At 37.8% G+C, this 23377-nt stretch overlaps 13 protein-coding genes across 13 annotated transcripts; 9 read left to right on the forward strand and 4 right to left on the reverse strand.

Moving 5' to 3' along the window:
• FDP41_007045 (uncharacterized protein) lies at positions 1-284 on the reverse strand (the record flags this gene model as incomplete). Its single annotated transcript, XM_044710747.1, has 1 exon — positions 1-284. A coding segment is annotated over one exon (284 nt), but the record flags the coding sequence as incomplete, so codon positions are not given.
• Positions 285-558: 274 nt separating this feature from the next.
• Positions 559-3730, forward strand: FDP41_007046 (uncharacterized protein; the record flags this gene model as incomplete). Its single annotated transcript, XM_044710748.1, has 3 exons — positions 559-2766; positions 2831-3118; positions 3176-3730. The coding sequence occupies 3 exons, from the start codon at positions 559-561 to the stop codon at positions 3728-3730; spliced, it is 3051 nt and encodes a 1016-aa protein (XP_044558372.1).
• A 254-nt stretch (positions 3731-3984) lies between these two features.
• FDP41_007047 (uncharacterized protein) lies at positions 3985-6186 on the forward strand (the record flags this gene model as incomplete). Its single annotated transcript, XM_044710749.1, has 1 exon — positions 3985-6186. The coding sequence occupies one exon, from the start codon at positions 3985-3987 to the stop codon at positions 6184-6186; it is 2202 nt and encodes a 733-aa protein (XP_044558373.1).
• Positions 6187-6239: 53 nt separating this feature from the next.
• On the reverse strand, positions 6240-7511 carry FDP41_007048 (uncharacterized protein; the record flags this gene model as incomplete). Its single annotated transcript, XM_044710750.1, has 1 exon — positions 6240-7511. One exon carries the CDS (start codon positions 7509-7511, stop codon positions 6240-6242), a length of 1272 nt encoding a protein of 423 aa, XP_044558374.1.
• A 369-nt stretch (positions 7512-7880) lies between these two features.
• FDP41_007049 (uncharacterized protein) lies at positions 7881-8966 on the forward strand (the record flags this gene model as incomplete). Its single annotated transcript, XM_044710751.1, has 1 exon — positions 7881-8966. One exon carries the CDS (start codon positions 7881-7883, stop codon positions 8964-8966), a length of 1086 nt encoding a protein of 361 aa, XP_044558375.1.
• A 291-nt stretch (positions 8967-9257) lies between these two features.
• On the forward strand, positions 9258-10466 carry FDP41_007050 (uncharacterized protein; the record flags this gene model as incomplete). Its single annotated transcript, XM_044710753.1, has 1 exon — positions 9258-10466. The coding sequence occupies one exon, from the start codon at positions 9258-9260 to the stop codon at positions 10464-10466; it is 1209 nt and encodes a 402-aa protein (XP_044558376.1).
• Positions 10467-10764: 298 nt separating this feature from the next.
• On the forward strand, positions 10765-13253 carry FDP41_007051 (uncharacterized protein; the record flags this gene model as incomplete). The annotated part of the gene is made up of 4 exons (XM_044710754.1): positions 10765-10794; positions 10844-10985; positions 11063-11180; positions 11237-13253. The coding sequence occupies 4 exons, from the start codon at positions 10765-10767 to the stop codon at positions 13251-13253; spliced, it is 2307 nt and encodes a 768-aa protein (XP_044558377.1).
• A 153-nt stretch (positions 13254-13406) lies between these two features.
• On the forward strand, positions 13407-14641 carry FDP41_007052 (uncharacterized protein; the record flags this gene model as incomplete). The annotated part of the gene is made up of 4 exons (XM_044710755.1): positions 13407-13632; positions 13758-13896; positions 14049-14382; positions 14459-14641. 4 exons carry the CDS (start codon positions 13407-13409, stop codon positions 14639-14641), a joined length of 882 nt encoding a protein of 293 aa, XP_044558378.1.
• A 108-nt stretch (positions 14642-14749) lies between these two features.
• FDP41_007053 (uncharacterized protein) lies at positions 14750-16042 on the reverse strand (the record flags this gene model as incomplete). Its single annotated transcript, XM_044710756.1, has 1 exon — positions 14750-16042. One exon carries the CDS (start codon positions 16040-16042, stop codon positions 14750-14752), a length of 1293 nt encoding a protein of 430 aa, XP_044558379.1.
• Positions 16043-16180: 138 nt separating this feature from the next.
• Positions 16181-17173, reverse strand: FDP41_007054 (uncharacterized protein; the record flags this gene model as incomplete). Its single annotated transcript, XM_044710757.1, has 1 exon — positions 16181-17173. The coding sequence occupies one exon, from the start codon at positions 17171-17173 to the stop codon at positions 16181-16183; it is 993 nt and encodes a 330-aa protein (XP_044558380.1).
• A 43-nt stretch (positions 17174-17216) lies between these two features.
• On the forward strand, positions 17217-18848 carry FDP41_007055 (uncharacterized protein; the record flags this gene model as incomplete). The annotated part of the gene is made up of 1 exon (XM_044710758.1): positions 17217-18848. The coding sequence occupies one exon, from the start codon at positions 17217-17219 to the stop codon at positions 18846-18848; it is 1632 nt and encodes a 543-aa protein (XP_044558381.1).
• Positions 18849-18905: 57 nt separating this feature from the next.
• On the forward strand, positions 18906-19693 carry FDP41_007056 (uncharacterized protein; the record flags this gene model as incomplete). The annotated part of the gene is made up of 3 exons (XM_044710759.1): positions 18906-19261; positions 19330-19518; positions 19588-19693. 3 exons carry the CDS (start codon positions 18906-18908, stop codon positions 19691-19693), a joined length of 651 nt encoding a protein of 216 aa, XP_044558382.1.
• Positions 19694-20630: 937 nt separating this feature from the next.
• Positions 20631-23371, forward strand: FDP41_007057 (uncharacterized protein; the record flags this gene model as incomplete). The annotated part of the gene is made up of 4 exons (XM_044710760.1): positions 20631-20783; positions 20965-21217; positions 21583-22468; positions 22558-23371. 4 exons carry the CDS (start codon positions 20631-20633, stop codon positions 23369-23371), a joined length of 2106 nt encoding a protein of 701 aa, XP_044558383.1.
• Positions 23372-23377: the final 6 nt, after the last annotated feature.

Consider the following 23377-nt stretch of genomic DNA (forward strand, 5'->3'; position numbering starts at 1 on the left):
GGATTAATGTTAAGAGATAAATTTGTTTGTTTGGTTAAGGTATTTTCTTCGATGAGTACGGTTCCCATGGTTTCTTCATCTTTGTATTTTGAAAGATCGATAAATTCTGGAATTTTAACAAGCCAAACTTTTTGATCAGCGCCCGAAGCATTTAATGTTCCTTCCAATGGAATGTATTGTTTTCTCTTTTTGAACGTTGGGGCATTGGATGTATTATTCGAGGTTGATCCCGATGATGATGATGATGAAGATGCTGAAGGTTCTTTTCGTTTCAAATCACTCATTTTTTCAAATGATTTTATTTCATTTAGCTTTTGATAAGAATTAATGGATACATAAATTGAGTAAATCTTCGCATTCAGGAGATAAACCTTCTTCTGAATAAACTCATTTAACGAAAGTTTGACGTTGATATCCAATTCAATGAGATCAAAGTCTTCTTCTTCAGTTTGCTCGAACGGTAAGAAAAAAATCGTTTGAATGTAGCATCAACCTTCATCAAATGTGATGATAGACAAAAAACGAATTTTACAACCTCATCATCAATATTATAGCATAATGATCAACAACACCGGTAACCCCAACCATTCTTCTGAGTCCAATAAAAAGCACAACAACGCGTCTACAACACTATTTGCCGATGAAGGATGGACCGATAGAGATCACTATTTCAAAGTAAAGAAAATGAAATTGGACGAACGATGGAAAGGACAATCTTCCCTCTCGTCGAACAACAACAACAACACTTCTTCTTCATCGGAAGTTTCTAGCAACCACACAGCACCACCAGCAAAACCCTTTTTTGATGGATTAATTATGAATATTGATGGATATACGGAACCGTCGAATGTGGTCCTCGTCGGTTTAATAACAAAACATGGTGGTTCGTATCGGCAGTTTTTCGACAGCTCGGTAACCCATTTGCTGGCCTGCGAGTTGGCTCATTCCCGGTTGAAGGAATTAATGAAACGAAAACATCCTCCAATTATTGTACATCCTAGATGGATTATGGATTGTGTCAAAACAGAATGTTTACTTTCTGTAAAGGATTACCTCATTGTGGATCATACACGAAACACGATTCAACACAAGGATTTGCGTTCATTCACAATGGTGAATCGAATGAATTCTGCCAATGGTGTTATTCAGCAAAAACAGATTGAAGACACAAGTAGCAGTAGTGGACATCATCATGATGTAACCACGACGAATTCTCATTCCATTCATTCAGAACGTAATATTTCTGAGGCGTCGCTTTCATCAACCATATGTGATCAAACAAAGGATGAAATTCCATTTAATTTCGCCCTTACTCCCACCACCAACAGATCAACTGTGAAAATCAAAAAGAAAACTCAGCCATCACAGACGGCACAATGCCATCAACAATCAGCACAACCAGTACCACCACTGCAACAGAAACATGCTCTCATTCAACCTCCATCATTTCATGCTCCACCTAAACCACCTCACCAGAAATTTATTCCACCCAAACGTCCGCCCACATCCTCAGAGAATAATCGTCACACTACAAATAACTTGATGAACAACACAACTCCCAATAATTTTGAAAATATCAATAAGGATGGCAAGCATTCAAACAAAGAATTCCTGACAAAAAGTGCTGCAAACGATCCAAATTTCATTGACCATTACATGAACAACAGTCGTTTGCACTTTATTAGCACGTGGAGAAACAAGAAAAAGCAAACAAATCCATCTGGATCTATTACAGAGAAGAAAGGCCTCTACGTGGTTCACATTGATATGGATTGCTTTTTTGCTTCAATTGCCATGAGAGACAATCCTTCACTTAGAAACAAACCTATTGCTGTGTCATACTCAAATGATGGAAATAGTGACATTTCTTCGGCTAATTATTGTGCGAGAGAGTTTGGAGTAAGAGCAGGAATGTGGTCGAAACAAGCTCGTGAATTGTGCCCTGAATTAATTGTTGTACCTTATGAGTTCGAAAAGTATGAAGAAGCCGCCTCCAAGGTCCATGAAATTCTGAATAATCATTGTGAACGAGTGAAAATTATGTCCATAGATGAAGCGTATATTGAGATATCCAATGAATTACAGAATGGAACCCAAGAAGAGTTGGAAAAGTTTGTTTCATCTATTCGGTCTGAGATTGAAAAAGAGACAGGATGTACTGCCTCTGCAGGTATGTCCACAAATCAACTCTTGGCAAGAATGGCTACCAAAGTTGCCAAACCAAATGGTCAATATTTTCTTCATCCAAATGATGCCGTGAAACACATTGAAAAATTGAATATTGAAGACATCCCCACTGTTGGATGGAAGACCAAAAAATTCTTCAATGAAATGAGTGTCTTTTCATGCGCGCAGCTGTTAAAGTATTCATTGACAGAAATTAAGGAGTTAATTGGAGAGAGAAAAGGAGAAACTCTTTACAATTACTTGAGAGGCGTTGACAAGAGAGGCTTTTTTGATGACTCTGCAAGGAAATCTGTCGGGGTTGAGGTAAATTATGGAATTAGGTTTACTGAACTTCGACAAGTTCACGAGTTTATAGATAAATTGTCCATGGAAATCAGTGGACGACTGAAAAGCGAACAAATTAAGGGAAAGGAGATTGTGCTTAAGGTAAAAAAACGGAGAGAGGGAATTATTGAATCAACCAAGTTCCTTGGCCATGGCATTTGTGACAATTTCTCTAAATCTTGTTCCGTTCCTTACTTTACAGATGATGTAGACATGATTTCAAGAAAGGTTAAAGACTTGTACAAACAATTTGAGGTACGTAGAATGCCGGCCATTGCACATTTATATTCACTAACTGATTGCCAAATATTTCGAAAAGATTGAGCCTGAAGATTTTAGAGGCATCGCTATTCAAATTAAAAAGTTGAATAATTATCAGCCAGCAAAGGACGGATCCTCAACATTAACAAAATACCTCAATCAAGCACAAACAGAAACAGCAGAACCACCGCAGGATATACCATCAGAATATGACCATCAGAATGCAAAACACCACAATAATTATCACACGAGTAATGATTTTGGAAAGAAAAAATCAAAAAAACACAATCATGACAACACAGATGCTCATGCTTTTAGAATGGATGAATATTGCGAATTAGACAATGTATGTATTCAATGATTCAATAATTATGAACTTGTTCCATCTCAAAATTGTATACAGATTGCAAAAGGAGGATACGATCAACCCATTTCTTTCTCATTCATTGAACAAATGCCTTGGGATATTAAACGTGAAATAATCCATGACCTTACCAAGCAAAAAAGAGAAAAGGAAAAACAAGAACGACAAAAGCAGCTTGCTGAAAACATTCGAGAGGTCAAACTTGAACAACATTCGACCATTTCTGAAGAATCTCTGACTTTATTATTTTCAACACAACAAGTTGATAATACTTCGTTACTTCAAGATACCATATACAGTTGGTTTCATGAAAATGAAGAAGATTTTTACAATGATGCAGAAATAGCCAACTTGTTTGTTGAATTGGTCATGCAAATTTTGAATCAACTTGCAAACGACATGAATTTACTTGCTGCTAAACGAATTGTGAAGTTTGTAAGAAAGTTATTGGTGGATGCTCAGCAGGAAAATCTCGATGTTGTGGATGAACAACGATTAGAAATGGCTCGTTCTGTTGCAGATACCATTAATTTGGCTTTTCAGCAGGAAATTGTATCAAAACAATTCTCAGATTGCGTTGTTCCCACTTTTTAGAAAAGACCATTTGATTGAACGAACTTTTGTAAATTTGCTCGATCACTCCCATATTGGTATGGTAACCTTGTTCTTCATTCTTTTGAGATTTTGGTTTCATTTCCACATTGATCCTGGATCCATTCTGATAATGAACCTGAGTTGAACCGAACTCGAGAACTTTAAAAAAATTGACACCAACTATATCTCCGAGTCTCGGATCCATTCTCTCTCATTGCCAGCTCTGAATCGCTTCTCCTCCTACAACAACCATCATGGGTAAGAAAAACTCACAATCTCATCTTCCCAAATATTTGAGAGATCAAGGAGGTGGTGGAGGAGGAAAAAAGAATTCCACAATTACAAGCACGAGTGCTAGTAGCTCATTCACTACTACAGCTGGTTCTTCTTCCTCGAATGGCACCACCACCACATCATCACGACCATCTCTCTCCGCAGTGTTGACGAAAATTCCAAACTCTTATCGTCAACGAGCATTTGACTACTTTATGAAAATGCAATCCCCAGTGCTCAATTCAGAATGGAAGCGTCGATGTGAAAAATTGGAACAGCTCAAAGATGAATTTTTACGAACGTTTTTCAGTCATGAAGATGTTGCATTGCAAGAGAGCATTGAAATCAATTATGATTTGATTGTGAATTTGGAAGATTGTCTTCATCGTTGTGGAAATTTACTCTTTCACTACGAGGACAAGAATTACTTTTTCCTGTATTCAGGACTAGACCATGCATGTAAAATATGTCTCCATGCTTTTCGTTTACTGCCAAGCATAGAATCCAAATCGAGTGACGACAAGTGTCAAATCATCATGGACAAGTTATTTTCCACCTTGAGTTATATTTTCTTTAAATTATCGAAATATTCTCGTGGACGTTTAGTCCTCAATTCACACTCCATGTTTCACATTTTGTGGAGCATTGAACAGAGTTATTTAGCAAAAGCGAGACGAACCGCTCGAACTCAATCAACATTATTTAAGGTCGACGTTTTATTTAATCCAGATGTGGAAAGTTTGTTGTATCACATTCGTGAAACCATGACGGTTTTACATCATGATCAAGTCATGAATGAGGAGTATTTCATGTTACTCACGAGTGCTAATAAGCAATGGTTTAATGATTCCACGGTCACGGTAGAAATGAAACTAGTTGACAATTTTGGAAGTGAGACTGTTGATGTGTTTATTGCTGTTTTGGATATTCCTGAACTCAAAGAATGGAATCAATTCAATTTTAATAATTATATGAAAAGTTCGAATATGACGTTGCAACTCGAAGACTTTGACATCAGAGCTCACTTTTCTATAGTGGCTTCTAGAACTGGCACACGATTTTTAAATTTAGATTATTTTGTGAAATGGGAGAGTCGTACCAACCATGAGCAAAAGAATCAGTTTCATGAAATATCCACTCCTGGCTACTACATTCTTCGACAGGATAAGAATATTTCCAAGTTGGCATTAATGAAATTTTTGGAATTTATCTATACAGACACATTTTCAAAACTCTCTCAGGACGTTGATTTCATGGAGAAACAAGCAAAAGCATTAGAAATTTCTATTGATGAATGTGAGGAACAACTTGTGAGAAATATGAATCAATTGGGATCCTGTCTTTCTAATCCAACTTCAAAGCAAACTCTTAAAATGATTTCCGAAACTTTTCCTTCACAAAAAGTTTCACGAATGGGTATCCTATCTGGATCACAATTTAATTCACTTTATGATTCTATTGATGTGGACATGTACTGTGTGGAATTGTACAACATGTCTCCGTACAATTCACCTCTCAAATATGAACCAATTAGTTTGCTATCGAAGGGTAATTGTGTCGAACATGATCTCTTCTGCAATGCTTTTCAACAATCTGAACGAATGTTTTCAGATCTTAATATTATACCGAATGTGGCATGTGATTTAATTGATTCCTGCATCACGAATGAATACTACAAAAAGGCTGTCGAAACATTTGTCCGAAAGGGTCATTTATCTGTGCACAAATGCATTCTAGCAGCACGAAGCGAATATTTAAGAAAGGTGTTTCAATACGAATGTCCAACAGTGCTCGACGAATCCAATGGCACCGAACACATTATCAACAGAGAAAACTTTCACATTGAGAATTTATCGTTCACTTCGCTATTTATTATCACAAAGTATATTTATGGAGGATTGGGAGTGTTTACACAACATGCCATTCCTGTTGAATGTTTGGTTGAGATATTTGTTGCTGCAGATATGTACTTGTTGTTTCCCCTCAAAAAATATGTGGAAGAGTTAATAGTGGAATATGTGAAGAACGTAAAGCTGCCAAAAGGATTGAAAAATCCGTCTGAAAATGAAAATTCACGCATTGTTCAGGAAGTTTACGAGTTGTCAATCATTTACAACTCGTACCAGCTAAAGCATGAGTGTTCCAAATTATTGAGTGAACATTTCCCTGATTTGATGAAGTAGCTCACAACAAAATTAAAACCCAACTTATAATGGTGTGGCCATATAAGGTTCCGTTATTTTCTTACAAACTCCAAATAATCAAAATCCATATCTTGCTTGATTGTGCTGCAATCATGATCATAAATTGTGAAACGAAAATCTTCTCTTGCAGTCTCTGTTTTAATTTCTCCCAACTTATGAAGCTTGGAACTGAGGGGGGCAGCGTCCATTACGAAAGAGCTGCATAAATTAGAAAAATCTGCCTTTCTTTCTTCTTGTTCATCCTCAATAAGAAGACATCGAATGTTGAACCTACTACGATGATAACGGCCGTAAGAGCTTGTATTTTTGTACATGATAAAGACTTCATAGTGTCCTTTTAGCAATGTAATCTTTCCTGTAATGTCAAACCACCAAACATGTGCGAGATGTGCCACAGTTTTAAATGGGCTGTCACTTCGATTCTCTCTCTTCCAATACGCGCCGTTCAACCAGGTTATACTAAAATTATTGATAATGGACAGCTTTCTACTGTAATTAAAAATAATATCTTTCATCTCTGGGATGGTTTTTTCCCTTATTAATTCAAAGTTATATTCTGTAAACCGTTTTGGAAGAGTGACGCATTTTTCTTGGATATGGCTCATTATAAAGTCCCTTGAATCCAACAACCTTCTCAGCAATCGACAAGAGTTGTAACACATATTGATTGTATCAATATCCAAAAAGCTTAGTATTTTGGAAATATTATAAGCTCCAAGTTTGGATATAATTTCAACTGAAGAGTTAATGAATTCATCGACAATTGTTTCATAGTTCTCAGAATACTTATATTCGAGAGATGGGTTTAGAATTTCTTCATCTCTTCCAAAATGGATAAGCTTCATACTTTCACAGTCTCGCCTCAACGTCCACCCCTTTTCCTTACTCTCCTCTGTTAAGGTCCATCCTAACGAGTTCCAAGTCTTCTCAAGCTGAGAGATATTGAACAATTCTTGATCATTAAACGATACGGAATGGCCCAACCATCGAATGGTGTTATTCATTCTACTGCCAATAACACCGATCACTAACATGACTCGCCCTGATGAATGAAAGCTTTCATTTGCCAACTCCAAACATTGTTTCAATCTCCATTTCTCCAAAGAAATATGACCAAAGTATGGATGGGCACCTAAATCAGGATATTCAAATAATTCTTCTTTCGGATGTTCATTTGAAAAATCATTATTCAGCAACATTGAATTAATAACGGCTTCATTTCCGAGAAGGAAAACGGCTCTTGGATCTTTTGTTGGAGCATTAAGATCTGTATTATTCACTTGTTCCGTAAAAGCTTTGATCATTTTAAGAGGATGTTGATTTTGGTGTTCAGTTTTAATATTCAATACAATGTATGACCTTCAATGATTGTATTTTTTCTGAAAGGAAAATAATATTTGGGAGTCTCGTGACAGCACAATTCAACTTCAAGTATGCCGCAGCTTAATCTCTTGCATGAACAGAGCAGTGGGCTGACTTGAATCTGAATCCCTTTTTCATTGAATTTCTTGAGGGCACGTGAACGCTATGGCTTTGATTACGACATTGATCAATGGTATCATCAATGCTCAGAATTTACTCCTTTCACTAAATTTATTACCATTTCACAAGAGCAAGCTAATGTTTTAAAAAGACAGTGCGAACGTCGAGTGTTGAAAAAAGGAAATTCCGAAATGATTCCTCTTCAAGATTATGAATTACTGAAAAATCTTGAACATGAAATCGATGACTTGTTACAAAATGAGAAGGAATTTTATGATGAAGAGAATGATGTTTCATGTGCCTTTATTCGATTGAACACAAGATCTCCAAAAGATGCTGCCTTCTCAACACAAAAAATTAAACAAATATTGAAAAGAAAGTTATATGAAAAATCCATGCAATACAGAGAGAATAGATTGCTGTCAAATGAAGAGAAGCAAAATGATGAATTTATATCCTTTTTTGAGTCACAAGTGGGAGTGATGAAATTTGAAAGTGGAGCTGAAGCATTGGAAATGATGACCACTTCTAATAGAGTCTTTGAAGATTTATCCATTGCTCTTGAGCACAGAAAAGACCCAGTCGATTGGAATGTATATATTGCAATGCGAAAATGGATTTCACATCATGAAATTGGATTGGAATTTAGAGGTTTTGTCTATGAAAGAAAGTTATGTGCATTATCACAATATTTTGATGCCTTATATTTTGAAGATTTGCACAAAAACAAGAATATCTATTTGGAAGCAATTCAAAAGTTTTTTGAAGAAAAGAAAGGTCAAATCCCTTATGAAAATTGTGTTTTAGATTTTTTGGTTTTGAAAAACAATATATCCATCGCAAACGAAGAAGAAACACCTCCTCAACCCCCAACCACCTTAGATAGCTTAACAGTACAAGTGTTAGAATTCAATCCATTCAATAAGTTTACCGGAAGTGCCCTATTTTCATGGATTTCTGATGCGGATACATTGCATGGAAGAAAGCCATTCGAATTTAGAATTAGAGAGAGTCCTCTTCCTGCATTGAGAAGAGTCCAACCCACAATGACATTGGTAAATGACAATGGTGGTGATTATGTCACATCTCAACAAATGATCATGTTTAACTTATTTAATGTGCAAGATGAATCAATTTTGCAAGAACATGGAGATTTGATTACCATGGTAGACGACTTTATGAACAATGATCTAGAACGAATTAATTCAAATCTGAGATATGTTTTGCAAAAAACGACCAAGGAAACTGCTCTCGAAAGGTTAGCTTTGAGTGAGTAAGAGATCAGAAGAGCGTTGTTCACTGCACATAACACTCTTTTTAAAACTGTAAACCTCAAAATTTACAATCAGATATTAGCTTTGCAACCAGTTTAATCAATAGCTGACTCAATAAGGTTCGCAACTGATCTCGAGCTTACAACAATTTTCCAATCTCGGGTCAAATCTCTTTGGAAACAAAATTTTCATTCGACAGAAAATTTCAAAAGAAAAAATAAGACCGCATTTGAACTCATGACCTGATAAATAAACAGCCAGCCAGTCCATCATCATCGCCCAGATTTTCAAAAAATGTCTCAACAACCACACACACTCACTCACCTTGCTCCTTTTGCTCACTTTGGTACAGACGCTATTCATGCTGGTCAAACACCAGATAAATACTCGGGTGCCGTGATTACACCAATTTCTTTGAGTTCAACCTTTGCTCAAGTCTCTCCAGGTGTACACTATCCAGGCCATTACGAATATGCGAGAACAGCCAACCCAACTCGAGATGCCTTTGAAGGATGCGTAGCTGCTTTGGAGAATGGTAAATATGCTTGTGCCTTCAGCTCCGGACTCGGATGCACAACTACATTGCTTCATTTGTTGAAGGCTGGTGATCATGTTATTTCTGTTGATGATGTTTATGGAGGTACTGGACGTTATTTCAGACAAGTTGCTTCCAAGTTTACATTGGAATTCTCTTTCATTGATCTGAACAAGGAAGATGAGTTCAAGAATGCTGTTCGTCCCGATAAGACTAATATGATTTGGTTAGAAACTCCAACGAACCCAACTTTACGTATTACCGACATTGAAAGAGTGCATCAATGGAGAAAGCAATATTGCCCAGAGGCTATCCTTATTGTAGATAACACTTTCATGTCTCCATACTTCCAAAGACCATTAGATTTTGGTGCCGACATTGTCATGCATTCAGTTACCAAATATTTGAATGGTCACAGTGATGTCGTCATGGGAGTCTGTGCTACTGCCAATGAAGAACTCTACAAGAGAATCAAGTACTTGCAAAATTCAATGGGTGCTATTCCTTCTCCCTTCGACAGCTTCTTGGCTCTCAGAGGTTTAAAGACTTTGCACGTCCGAATGAGACAACATCAAGAGGCTGCTATTGCAGTTGCTCAATTCTTGGAACATCATCCAAAGGTTGCTAAAATTGTTTACCCTGGTTTAAAGGCTCACCCACAATATGATATTGCATTGAAACAACAAACTGGTTTTGGTGGTATGGTTACATTCTGGATTAAGGGAGGTATCGCACAAGCAAGACAATTCCTTGAAAACTTGAAGGTCTTCCAATTGGCTGAAAGTTTGGGTGGTGTTGAAAGTTTGGTCAATCACCCAGCTATTATGACTCACGCCTCAGTTCCTGTTGAGATGAGACAAAAGTTGGGAATTGATGATACATTGATTAGATTGAGTTGTGGTATTGAGGACGTTGAGGATTTGATCAAGGATTTGGAAACAGCATTTTCTCGTGTCACTCTCGAATAAGAACTCTCTCTCCTTAATAAATACAAATTATATTTGTTTCAACAATATGAGGTAAGTTTTTTACAGTCAGTTCTTTAAGTTCATTATTATTGTTCGATATACATGACAAATAGGAAATATGTGGTCCACATCAAGTACACTTTTCTCTTCATCCAAAATTGCCAACCATATTTACAATTAGTTGAAAGATGAACAATTGTTTGATGTTCAATGAAGTGTCTCCAGCAGCCCTCCATATATGTCGACCTTTGAAAACTCTTCCCTTAAATGCACAGATTGAGGAGATAAAGCAAAAAAAATGTCAAACAATCAAAGCCTCAAATTTAATGTATGTTCAAAGATCTTGATCAAAATGAAGAGATTTCAACAATGAATAGTTTCGGGATTACGAAATAGAAGAACCTCCTCCGTTCGAAAAATTACAAACAATTATGGATGAAAGTGAGGAAGCTTTTGAAGATTCGGAATTTCCAGCAGATATGACCAGTGTTTATAAACCGAATCAAAAGCCACCACCAGGTGAGTAGTATAGAGATGCTCCAATGATTGCAGTAACGAATGAATGGAATGAATGGATATTACAATGACAAAATAAGGGGCAAAACGGATCAAGAGCTGGCTCCGACCTCATCAAATTAATGGTGTTTATAATCCATCTCTGTTTGTAGGGGATGCATCGACACAGGACGTTACTCAAGGAGGATTAGGTGATTGGTAAGTAAATTATTATTAAGGAGCACGATTCCAAACGATCGTATTCTTAATGGTAGTTGGTTCATTGGAGCTCTCTGTGTCTTATCAGAGAGAAGAGATTGGATTGAAAAATTAGTTGTTTCCTTCCCCAAGCATCGTTCGAGAGGAAAATATACTTTTAGATTCTTTAGAGATGGACAGTGGGAATATGTCACTATCGACGATCGTCTTCCTTGTGACATTAAGGGAAATTTAGTGTTTGGAAAATGTTCTGATCCAAATGAGTTATGGGTTCCTCTAATCGAGAAAGCATTTGCAAAATTTTATGGCTCATATGCATCTATTGAGGGAGGATTTGTCCGAAATGCTTTAGTGGACATGACATCGGGCGTGTCTGAGATGGTGGACATTAAGAAAAAATCATTAGACGAATTGTGGATCTATCTCAATAGAAGAACAAATCAATCAGCCTTATTAGGCGCAAGTGCAACCTCGTCAGGAGGAGAAGCCAAAATTGCAGATACTGGACTAATGGCGGGTCATGCATACGCTGTTCTTCAGTGCTTTGAGGTTGGAAATGTCAGGTTAGTTCGGTTGAAAAACCCTTGGGCACGAGGTGAATGGACCGGAGCATGGTCTGATAATTCCAAAGAATGGGCAGAAAATCCCAGGGTGACCGAAATTGTAAAGCCCAATTTTTCTGATGACGGAACCTTTCATATTTGCCTCGAAGATTTTTGTAAATATTTCACCAACTTAGATGTATGTCTATTGATTAATGACCCAAATGAAACATTCACAGACCCTAAGGAAACCAATCGAGCACAAAGCTGGCAAAGCACGACCCGTTGGGGTCAATTTAATGGAGAAGGTTTATTCACTGCCAACACCCAAGATTCCAGAAAGGGCCCTCAATTTCACTTGTACATTAGTGACACCAGCGATATAATTGTGAGCTTAATGTTACACTCATCGAAATATCTTGGCGAATCCAAAGAAAAGGATTTTCCGATTGGCTTCCATGTTATGAGATCGGAAGGAGAAATGCATCGATGCTTTTTTGCTAAACAGGCAAACGTTGCATTTAAGAGCACCTTCGAGTATAGTAGAGAAAATACTGTAAAATTCAAACAACTCAGTGCAGGTCGATATACAATCATTCCGTCCGTATACTTTAAGCAAAAGGTTGGAAAGTTCATATTGAGGGTGTTTGTGGACAAACGAGTGAGGGAATTTTCTCTAAACCTACTTCCTCCAGAGCATGAATGTTATCATGTCCGTAGCATAGATGGATCCTTTGACCATTCAACAAGTGGAGGATGTATGAATTCTTGGAGGTGGTTGCTAAATCCTCAATATATTTTACACATTAAGAGTGAACAGATCTCTAAAATAAGGGTGCGAGTCAGCATCGAGCAGAAAAAAGAACCATTCGAATATTTAGGAATGTACATTCTCAAGGGTAACGATCAAGGACAAACTAAACCCGTTTTTGAAAACAAAGAAGCAGCTCCACCTCTTCCATTTGTAAATAGAATTGAAAATATTAATGAGGAAACATTCGAAATGGAGACTGGAAAGAATTACGTTCTTGTTCCATGCACCTTTAAACTTGGAATTTTGATGGAAAAATTTACAATACGATGTTATGTGCCAAGAAATTCAAGCATTGCAGAGTCTCAAATTTCTCTTGAATTGGCCACAAGTTCTGTGTACAAGAGAGTCACACTTCAAAGTGAATGGATCGCCAACTCAGCTGGTGGTTGCCCCAACAATGTGGACACTTTTTGGAACAATCCAAAGTGTTTGGTGACAGCTCAGAAAGATTGTGAGGTTGATATTTTACTCTGTCAAGAAGAAAAGGACGGTAAGCTGGCTGCAGTTGGATTTCATGTGTTTAAAGGAGCCATGAAACCTTCAAACGTTTATGCAAAAACTCCATCTTGGGGATTCCAAAGAATTGCTTCCCTTACTGTGTCTCTGCAAGCAAACATTGCACACTATATTATTCCCTCGACATATCAACCAGGTGACGAGAGGAAATTCACCCTTATTGTTTATCATACGAATGATTGCAAGTTTGCTCTGCTGTGAGTTGTTATTGATTTTTGAAACAAGTATCGACTGCAGTAGAGAGTGACGACAATTTACCAAATAAATCTTCATCCCCAAAAAAAACTTTTTCAAAAAAATATTTTCGTAAACTCTCGTTCAGTAACGAAATCAAGTCGAAACACACATTTAAAGATGACATCATCATCATCGACTGGTACAACGACCTTTTTGAAAAATCTCTCGATTGGTGCTGCCTCTGGGTGCATTGCTGCTTGTACAATTTTCCCTCTTGATCTGTTGAAAACTAAAATTCAATCATCATCGGGACAGCAATCCATCGTACAAATTATTCGAGATACCATTCGTCCAGATAATGGTGGATTGGGAGCATTGTATCGTGGACTTGCTCCAAATTTGGGTACGTAAACGGAATTTGTAGAGGTCGTATTGCTGAATTTAAGGCCATATGGATGATGATGATTTCTTGTTTAATATTAAATCCTATCATCCTATGAATGCATCATTGGCATCTACGAATGTTAGTTGGAATTATGCCTGAGAAGGCAATTAAATTGGCTGCGAACGATTTCTTCCGATCCTTCTATAGCAGCAAATTTGTTGGAAACAGTTCTAAACAACAAGGACAAATTCAACAATTACCTCTGTGGATCGAAGTGTTGAGGTGAGTATCTGAGTAGGCAACTCTATGTTGTTCATCTGTTACTCTAAATGACGATACATGCGGATTTTGAACTTTTTCTGATGATGATCAACCAATGAATTACACCAAATTGGATGACACACATTCCGATATCAATTATTGTTGTTCAATAGTGGAGGAAGTGCTGGTGCTTGCCAAGTTGTGGCAACAACTCCAATGGAGCTTTTGAAAATTAATGCTCAAATGGCTGGAAAGAATCACTCAACCATTGCATTTATCAAGCAAGTCGGCTTGGCTGGAATGTACAAGGGTTTAACAGCCACCTTGATGAGAGATGTGCCATTTAGTATGATTTATTTCTCTCTTTATGCTCGTATCAAAAATTATTATAGAGCTCAAGCTCAACAAGAATATCTTCCATTACCAAAAGTATTGCTCTCGTCGATTATCGCTGGTACATTTGCTGCAGCATTAGCAACACCAATGGATGTTATCAAGACTCGTCTCGTAAGTATTTGTTTTAAATCAGTAGTGAAATTTGAAATTAATAATTATTATTATTTATCGGTAAATTTGACATTAGCAATATGCTGGAAGCTCTGGTACTCAGGGAATGACCTATATTCAAGCTGCCAAATACTGCTATGCCAACAAGTTGTTGTGGAAGGGAACACTTCCAAGAGTTCTCATTATTTCACCACTGTTCGGTATTACATTATTGTGTTATGAAGGATTCCAAAAGCTGTTGGGAATTACAACTGTGTAAAAAGATTTTCTACCATTCGTCCAAAATAGTAATGTAAATTATTAAGGCGTCACATAATTGTACATTAATAATATACAATGCAAAACATGTACAGATCAATCAATAAAATTACAGTTGTTTGTACTCGTCAAGTAATTCAAATCCAAAAACTTGTTTGCCAGTTTCTGAGGGTACAAACGAGAAGTGTCGAGCATGCTCTTGAATCTTGGATGCTCTTAATTTTTGGAACGATTCACTTCCCTTTCTTGGTATCATTTTGATGTATTGACAAATGCGGAATCGTTCTGAATGATTGGGATAGTTTGCATGAGGAAGTAGCGTATTCCACACGATCAGAGAACCTGCCTTAGCTGGTACCTTTTGTGTTTGTGTTAACAAGTTGTCTCCCCTAAAGACACTCAAGAATGTGCATTTTGGTCCAGGCCGAATAGAACTTAATTTCTCTACATATTCTTGAGCGTGGTTGTGAAATCCAGGTACACATAAGAATCCTCCATCTTCCTCTCTTGACTCGGTCAATTGAAGGACTCCTTGTAACCTCAATAATCCATGATTTCCGTTGTTTTCGGTGATTAAGTAATAATTTGGATTCAATTCTAAAATCGACATATTTTCTTCTTCACTTTCAGTACTGGGTGGAAATTCGCCTAAAACACAAAACGGATTACAATCCCAATGCAACCACTGAGATTCAGTCCTTAAATGCTCCATATTAATAGTTTTCGATGATAAGGGTGTTTCATTTGGAATGCATGATTTTGGTAATGATTTATAATCATAGTATGGAATTGGAATATTGAGAGTAGGTGTCAAAACTCCAACTCGGTCAAAACTAGTCCACAGCTCAGATCTACTTCTGGCATATAATAGCTCAAATGCTCGCACTAACTTTTCATTTTGTCTATTTTCCATTCCCGTTCGCTTCCAATAAACAGCGTCACCAAGAATACCCAATCGAGAGACTCTCTTCCAACTCTCTGGGTCATGTTTCTTAAATCCTTCACTCTCTTCTAAATCCTCCCACACTTCTTGAATACTGCGATCAATTTGTTCTTCTGAAAGAATATTCCTAAAAACAACCACACCATAGTCATTAAAGAATTTCAAAATTTCTTGAGGATCATCGGTGTCGATATCAAAATCTTGAACAAAATAACTTTTAGCTTTTTCATCGTATATTTTGGGAAGAGGATGAACGGGAAGTAATGGAAATTCAATAGTGGAGGATGATTTCTTTTGGGATGATTGACCTGTTGAGCCAATTCCTTGATAACGATCGGAAGTTAAAGAAGTGGGCTTTTTCTTTATCAGGCCTAATTTTTCTAGTGCAAACACAAGTGGACGAAGATGGATGATGCTGGACCAAAGAGTATTGAGCCACTCAAGCAAGAGTGCAAACATTTTTTCTTGTTATTTGTTCACGAGTTGAACAAGGAACTTCCCACAGCGGTTTAACTCAAGCATAATTTTGCTTCCGACAATGTTGTTCGTGAACCTTGTTATTCATCATTGAATGTTCAGTTTTATTTTCATGGATTGTTATTCATCATCATCATCATCATGATCCTCTTCTGATTCTTCTTCTTCAACGAGATCATGATTGCAAAGTCTTTTCTTCTCCTCTTGACTCTCTCGAAAGGGTTGAAGAAAATTCTCCACCTCATTCGAATCCTCAAAAACTCGTACCTTCATCAATCGCTTGGACAAGAAGGGAATTTCATACAGGGTATATCTCTCCGTTGCTTCATCAAAGCTATCAAACCAGATTTTACCAAAGTAGAACCATCTTTTCTGTGGAGTGTAGCTTACATCTTTTACTTTGAATCCTAATACCTCAATGAGAGGAATTTGCAATTCCATCAAGTAGATTTTTCGGTGAGGGAGAGACATATATCCCTTTGCAATACAGGTTGCTGTTTCTGGATGATCATGTAGCGAGAGGGATGGATCGTATGGGACCATTCGTTGCCCAATATACAATCGGGCATGACAAATCTTCCAAATTCCGTATTGCTGGACCATTTGCTCGACATTCTCTCTAGTGGTTTTCAGTCTTCCTGTTGGATGAATGGAATCCTGTTGTAGGATCTTGTTGTACTCGTCTTCTGTGAGTGCCAATGCTCTGTAGGAACGAGTTCTTCCCAAATAATTGGCAAACCGAAGAAAGGCTTTTCGGGGTGTGAGTTGAGATAAATCTTCTTCTTGTTGTAATTGAGAGAGGAAAGAATGAAAGAGTAGATACCTCGTTCCGATGCCAGGAATATGCAAACATGGGAGAAATTTATCCAGTCCTGATGAAGCTGAAAAGAGTTGAATCATGTGTTGAGCTGTGTCTTCAGTGTAGTCATGCTGCAGTTGGCTGAGAGAGTAAAAGTTCATTACATCTGCTTCTTCCTGCTCCACGACATGTTGTGCATCTTGGTGACTGTTTGTGGATGATCCGAAGATGGTGTGAGAGAGAATGAAGTGAATTTCTTCTTGAGAGAGAAGTAATGTTTCTTGTGAGTGACCAGCCTGTTGCAATGCAAACATTTTTATGTTGACCGAAGATTTCGACCTGAACTCGTGACAAAAAATGTTCATCAAAAGTTCATCAAGCAATCGTCCCTTGTTGTCACTTCTTCCAATGGAGATCATATTGGCGATCATTTCTTATCTTCCTTCCAGATTTTTGTTTGATTTAAGATGTATTCCAATCTGGAAGAAAGTATTTTCGAGATATCATTCTTATCATCACCACGACGACGAGAACAATGAACAAATGTTTTCCGATTTACTATTTGAGAGATTAATTCGAAAAATATATGTGATCAATTCTGTTGAATATTCTACTTTACAAATATTTCTGAAAATAGTCAGTTTGGAAAACAAGTTTAGTTTTATTGAGCCAAAACATTTTGTTACTTTTCCAGAGCAATTTCGAAATTTGTATACCGATAGAAGCAAACTTAAAATACTCAAATCCTGGCTTGATGAACAATGCTCTAGAAAAGGGGAAGAACAAGCATGTACTTCAACAACGGAGGAATTTGAGACACAAAATGACAATGAATCTTGTTTGGAATTGACTATTCCTGATCTTGCACTCATTTTTGAATATGTGTCGAGATTTAATTTCTATTTTCTATTGCATTCATGCCAGAACAATTTAAAATTGCTTAGAAACACTGTGGAAGAATTTAAAGAACCAGTGGATATTAGTTGGACATTTTGTGTAGATGATAAATATTCGACCCATACTCATTGCTTACTTCATAAATTTAGGACCAATAAGAATTCAACCGTTCAGGAGCATCTGAAAATGAAAAGGGGAATTTGTATGAGAATTAGAGGTCAGATATATAATAGAGATATGGTCACAATGGACAAGCCTCTCAAGAATGAAACTACCATCATGAATCTTCTCACCAAGAAAAGAATTAAGAAAATAATGATCTGTGATGTTTATGAGAACATGTGCGTTCCATTACCAAAGAACAATCGTTTGGAAATGCATTCAGCCTTGTTTTTTGATTTTATGCAATTCATTGCGTATGGTCCCTCTAGCAGTTTTCATCCGCCAAAAGTTGAAGAATTCATTATTCAAAGATATTGGCTTCCATGTTTTAACAACAATGGAACAAGCTCAATCACATGTAGATCTACAGAAAATAGAGCATTTAACGAAATTGAAAACTTTTTGGGAACATCCATCCACTCTCCTCAAACACAATTTTTTCACAAGTGGTTTTGGAACCTTTTGACTCTTAATGGTTTTTTTTTTGATCTTTCTCCAAAGGCCTCCATTCAAGAATGCGTTGTGACTTGCTTTCCGTCCACCAAGAAGGTTCTATTTCAACTCAAACCTAAATCTGTCATCAAGGAGTTTTTCAAGGTAGCCTTGCTTGTTATGTTGTGTTTGGTGTTGTGGAATTATTCATTTCTTTTTTGTTGGAAAATGTCGAGCAAGTACTTTTTTGAGCCATTTCAGATGCCATTGTGGGAACGTATTGCAGTGATTGCAGCAGACCTTTTCACAGTTGTTGTTCCTTACATTTATTTCATTAGAAGTGCCATTGCTTTGTATCATGGATGTTGGCTCGTGCATCATATTTCATATATAGAAACCTTGTTGAGCTTTACGTTGGGATTCAGTATGGTGAGAATGATATTTTCAACCCTGTTCATGACGTTAACACTGGAAAGAAGTTTGAAATGGAGAAATTAAGTTGTATTGATAGGTGTCAATTGTTGTATGTTCAATTTCAAACAACTTTACAAAAAAATGTTTGATCCAGAATTCGCGAGTGCAGAACCTTCTCAGTTCGAACTTCTCAACAATTTGATTGAGGAAAGCGAAGGGTTTAACAAAAAGATGAATCCCGAAGAGTTAAGAAGTAGACAGGAAGAGGAGAAATACATGAAACAAAAACAATTGGAAGAGGAAAGAATTTTGAAGGATATTTCATCATCATGTCATTCCGATCGATACAGTAACAGCAGCACAACGCTAAATACAAAAATTGAGGTAATTGATAAGCTGATTGGAACGAAGGCACAAAAATTAGATCCAAGAATTTGGACCGACACAGAATTGGATGAGTTGGAGGAAGATTTTGAGGACGAACGAGAAATACCAGAGTAAGTATCACATGAATCGGAAAGATGCCTGTTAGGAATGTATGATGATATTCCTTTCCCTAATACAGCTATGACATTATCTACCAACAAAAAGTTTCAGCAATGGACGCCTATTTAGGTATTGATCCCGAGAAAGATCCCTCTACCTCATGCAGCGACACTCTTTGCGCAAACATTCGACTTCCAAAAACCAAAAATCTTGCAGAAATTGAACTCGACATTTCATCCACAACATTCAGTGTAAAAACTGAACATTAGTAAGTATTCTTTCATTGCAAAATTCCAATTCCGATATTCAATGTTCGTATTAATCATGATCTGCCCAGTAAATTAATTGCAAATTTCCCTCAAGAGGTAATAGAGAAGGAAACCAAAGCAAAGTGGAATTCAAAGACAAAAACTCTCCAAATCATCGTTCCAGTTGTAAGATAGGGAAAGATCTTTTTCAATGGAACAACGTTGTTCTCCCTGATATGATGCAAGAAAAACGAACATTATTGAAAGAGATTTCTCCCTGTGACCCACTAACGTTCAGACTCACCTTCAATAAACTTGTTGTTCGTTTGTTAGTAAATATAATCCCTTGTAATATTAGGAGGAATCTCGGTCTCTTCTTGCGACGATGATGAGTGAAACCGCCCATAAAATCCTCCTCGAGCCCATCTCATAAGGAGGCGCGATGATGGCTTTCCTTTTCTAAGAGAAAATTTAATCACCCCTCATTGGGAGTCCATGCTGATTCTCTTGCGTGATATTTATGAGGATGATCATGATGATGAATTAGAGCATTCAAAAAGTAGTTCTGGCTACGTCATCAGCCCGTACTTTTGAAACTCTCATTGAGTTCGAACAATTAGTCCATGGAGGAAGAGTTGACTTTGGGTTTCAATGGTTTCAACTCTGGTTGTCTTCTCGATCATCATCACGAAGAAGGCATTGTTCACTTAATCCTCATCACCAGCATTCAAATATACTCAAAAGCATCGCACTCATCCTCACATCTTCTTTCCCGAATACGTCACTCTCACCAACCTCAAAATAAAACATCATCCCGATGAATGATGGGCGTTGGTTCTTGTTGTTGAGGTGATGAGGATTCGATAGTATCATGATGATGATGATGATGAGATCAATGTGTGGCAATCCCATCACATCACATGAAACACAACAACCACCTCAACGACGCACCCCACTTCTCGTCACCCCTCAACCTCAACACAACGGAACCACCACCAACAACAAAAAAACACATCAAAACCTCACCTCAACAACTTTTTAATCTCGCAATCACCACCACTTCAGCGACTACACGCTCACTGTCAGACATCACTTTAAAAAAAACCTTACCAAACAAACTAAGCGTCAAAAAATGAACACTTCCACCGCCAACACCACCATCACTCCTCCTCCTCCTCCTCAACAACAACAACAGAATCCTCCTCCTTCTTCTTCGCAAACCGGCACTGTGACCGCCCAAGTACCTATTCGGACACTTGCAACGGCTCTAACGAACAGTAGTCAGGTAAGTACACTTGTTATCAACGTTGAAAAAAGATAGGATGGTTGACCATAATGACCAATACTACTACTCCAATGCTGCTGCTACTGATGCACCACTACTTCCACTGCTACGACTCCTCCTTCAAATTTTTGAATACTATTGCTGCTATCATCATGATGAATTCATTTCTCTCCCCGATTAGGTTCAGACCAATGGTTCATCCACTTCCTCATCGCCTCAAGATTTAAGCGCATCATCAAGCCATACATCTGCAAGTTCCAATCATCACGGTGTTTCTTCTAATCCTCAGAAAAGTAATTCAGAATCATGGCTTGCTGATCAAGCCTTATCATGTTTTGAGAATGTAGGACCTGGTTCGATGAGTCATGACGATCATCACGAAGGTCTAATGGGAATTACTGCTCTTGCTCATTCTTCTCATCACGAACAAAATGGTATGTTCTTGTTGTATTTGATATAATTATGTAATTTATATTAATATATGAATGTGAATACGATGTGTGTGCGTAAATCATCATCACCCTTGTTTCATGTGGCCCATCTTGTGGTGATGCTGCTCCGTCTGATGATATCCTTAATGATGATGACGATGACAACTGACATTTATGGTGCTACCAACTGGTGTTGATCATGATGGTCCTATTGTGTTTTTGTATTGTTCATCATGGAATGCCATTATCATCGTTCGTGATCCTTGAAATATTCCCCTGTGATGCCATGATTTCACACTCCGTATTGACCCTCGCACACTTGCACTTCCAAAAATATTTTCATCATCACTTGTTGTTGCATCCAACAGCCACCACCACCATGATGGATCATGTGAGCGATAGTGACAACGATGATGATGATTTCATTAGCAATCCCGCTGCCAATCGAGTGAATGATTTATACACTCTCCTCAAAGAAGAAGACAGTGAAGGAGAAGGAGACCACGTGAGTTCTCTTCCACCTCAACAACACTTGATGAAAATTGCTTCTGCATCTCCTGCCATGAACAAGCAAACAACATCACCTCTCGAGAGCGAACTTTCTATCACTTCCGAGTCAACAGCTGCCACCAATGCCACCACCACCACTGGAGGCCGTCGAAAGAAAGCAAGTTCAACTTCCACACCCAAAGTAAGGGGAACTGCATCGAGAGGAGGCGCCAAAACAAGAGGAAAAGGACGAGGTGGAGCAAAGAATACAGTTGTAGCAGCTGCATCTTCAACGAGTTCTGCTGTCTCAACAACCCATCATGAAGATGCTGACACCATGATGATGGAAGATGAAGATTTTGCAGATGCAGGAGCTATTGAATACAACGATGATGATGATTATGTTGCCGAGCATGATGATGAAGACGAAGGTGTTACTCCAAAACGTAAGAAGAGTTCAAGAAGAAGTGTTGGAACCAGTCCAATGCCATCAGGTGACGTTAAATTTGTGGAGAAAGTTGAACCTGAGGAACTTTCAGAAGATGAACTCATGTATTGTGTTGTTTGTAAGAGAAGCAACCTGCAAGTCAACTTTAAGAAGAATTATACAATTAACACTGGTAATTACAAGACCTATTGTGAGACATTCCCACAACAAGCAGATCAAATTCCAAAACCGAAGGATGGGGAATCATTGAGCGTTTGTTCAACATGTTATAACAAACAATGGAGATTTGCTCGAGGACAATACGATCCATACAAAAAGTAAGTTTAATCATGTCACGTTCATTTTTCATTGATTCAAAATTAATACTTCTTTAATACTTGCAATAATCTTATGCGCCCACACACAGTCGTGCTGTCAATAAGAGAGAAGGTTTGAAAAATCCACCAAAACTTAAGGAAGGAGCTAAAACTTCACCAAATCCATCCTCTGGTGGTGAGTCTTCCACTCCAACCTTGACCAATCTCTCTGCTGAAGATCAAGCAGCTGCAACAGCATTAAGCACTCCATCCAAGAGAAAAGTAAAGAGAAAGGTAGGAGAGAAACAAGATGAAAATGGTGCTGAAGCAGAGACCAAGACCGAAGACGATGGAACCACTCCACAAAAGAAGAAGGTCAAGAGAGCTACCAAAGTGAAAAAAGACTTACCACCTGTTCCTATGCCCGACACCACAGGAGGAGTCGCAACACAAACCACTCCATCTAAGAGAGGAAGAAAAGCTAAGGCAACAACACCAGTCAGTGCTGCAAATGGTGGTATTGCATCATCCTCACCTGCAAGCACCATGAAGAGGGAGGATGCTACTGGACAACCAACACTTCCTCAACCATCCTCTTTGTTTGTTTCATATTATGTGAAACGTGCTGGTGGACACGAAGACACAGTTTATCAGACCAAGTTTGTTCTTCCCAAGTGTCCTGAGAGTGTTGAAGAATTGAAGTCAGTTGTGATGGAAAGACTCACACAAAAGAAGGGTGACATTTATTCCTATGATTGCTCCTACTGCAACACAATGGATCGAGTCAACAACCCTTTCAAAGTTGAAATCGACGACTTCTTCTTCAATGACGTCAAATTGAAAGACAACGATGTCGTTTTGGTATATGTCAATGAGAAGACCCCATCACAACCTTCAGAAACTCCTCAACAACCACAACAATAACTTATT

This window comes from Naegleria fowleri (assembly GCF_008403515.1).
Source record: "Naegleria fowleri strain ATCC 30894 chromosome Unknown tig58, whole genome shotgun sequence".
Classification (NCBI taxonomy): domain Eukaryota; phylum Heterolobosea; class Eutetramitea; order Acrasida; family Naegleriidae; genus Naegleria; species Naegleria fowleri.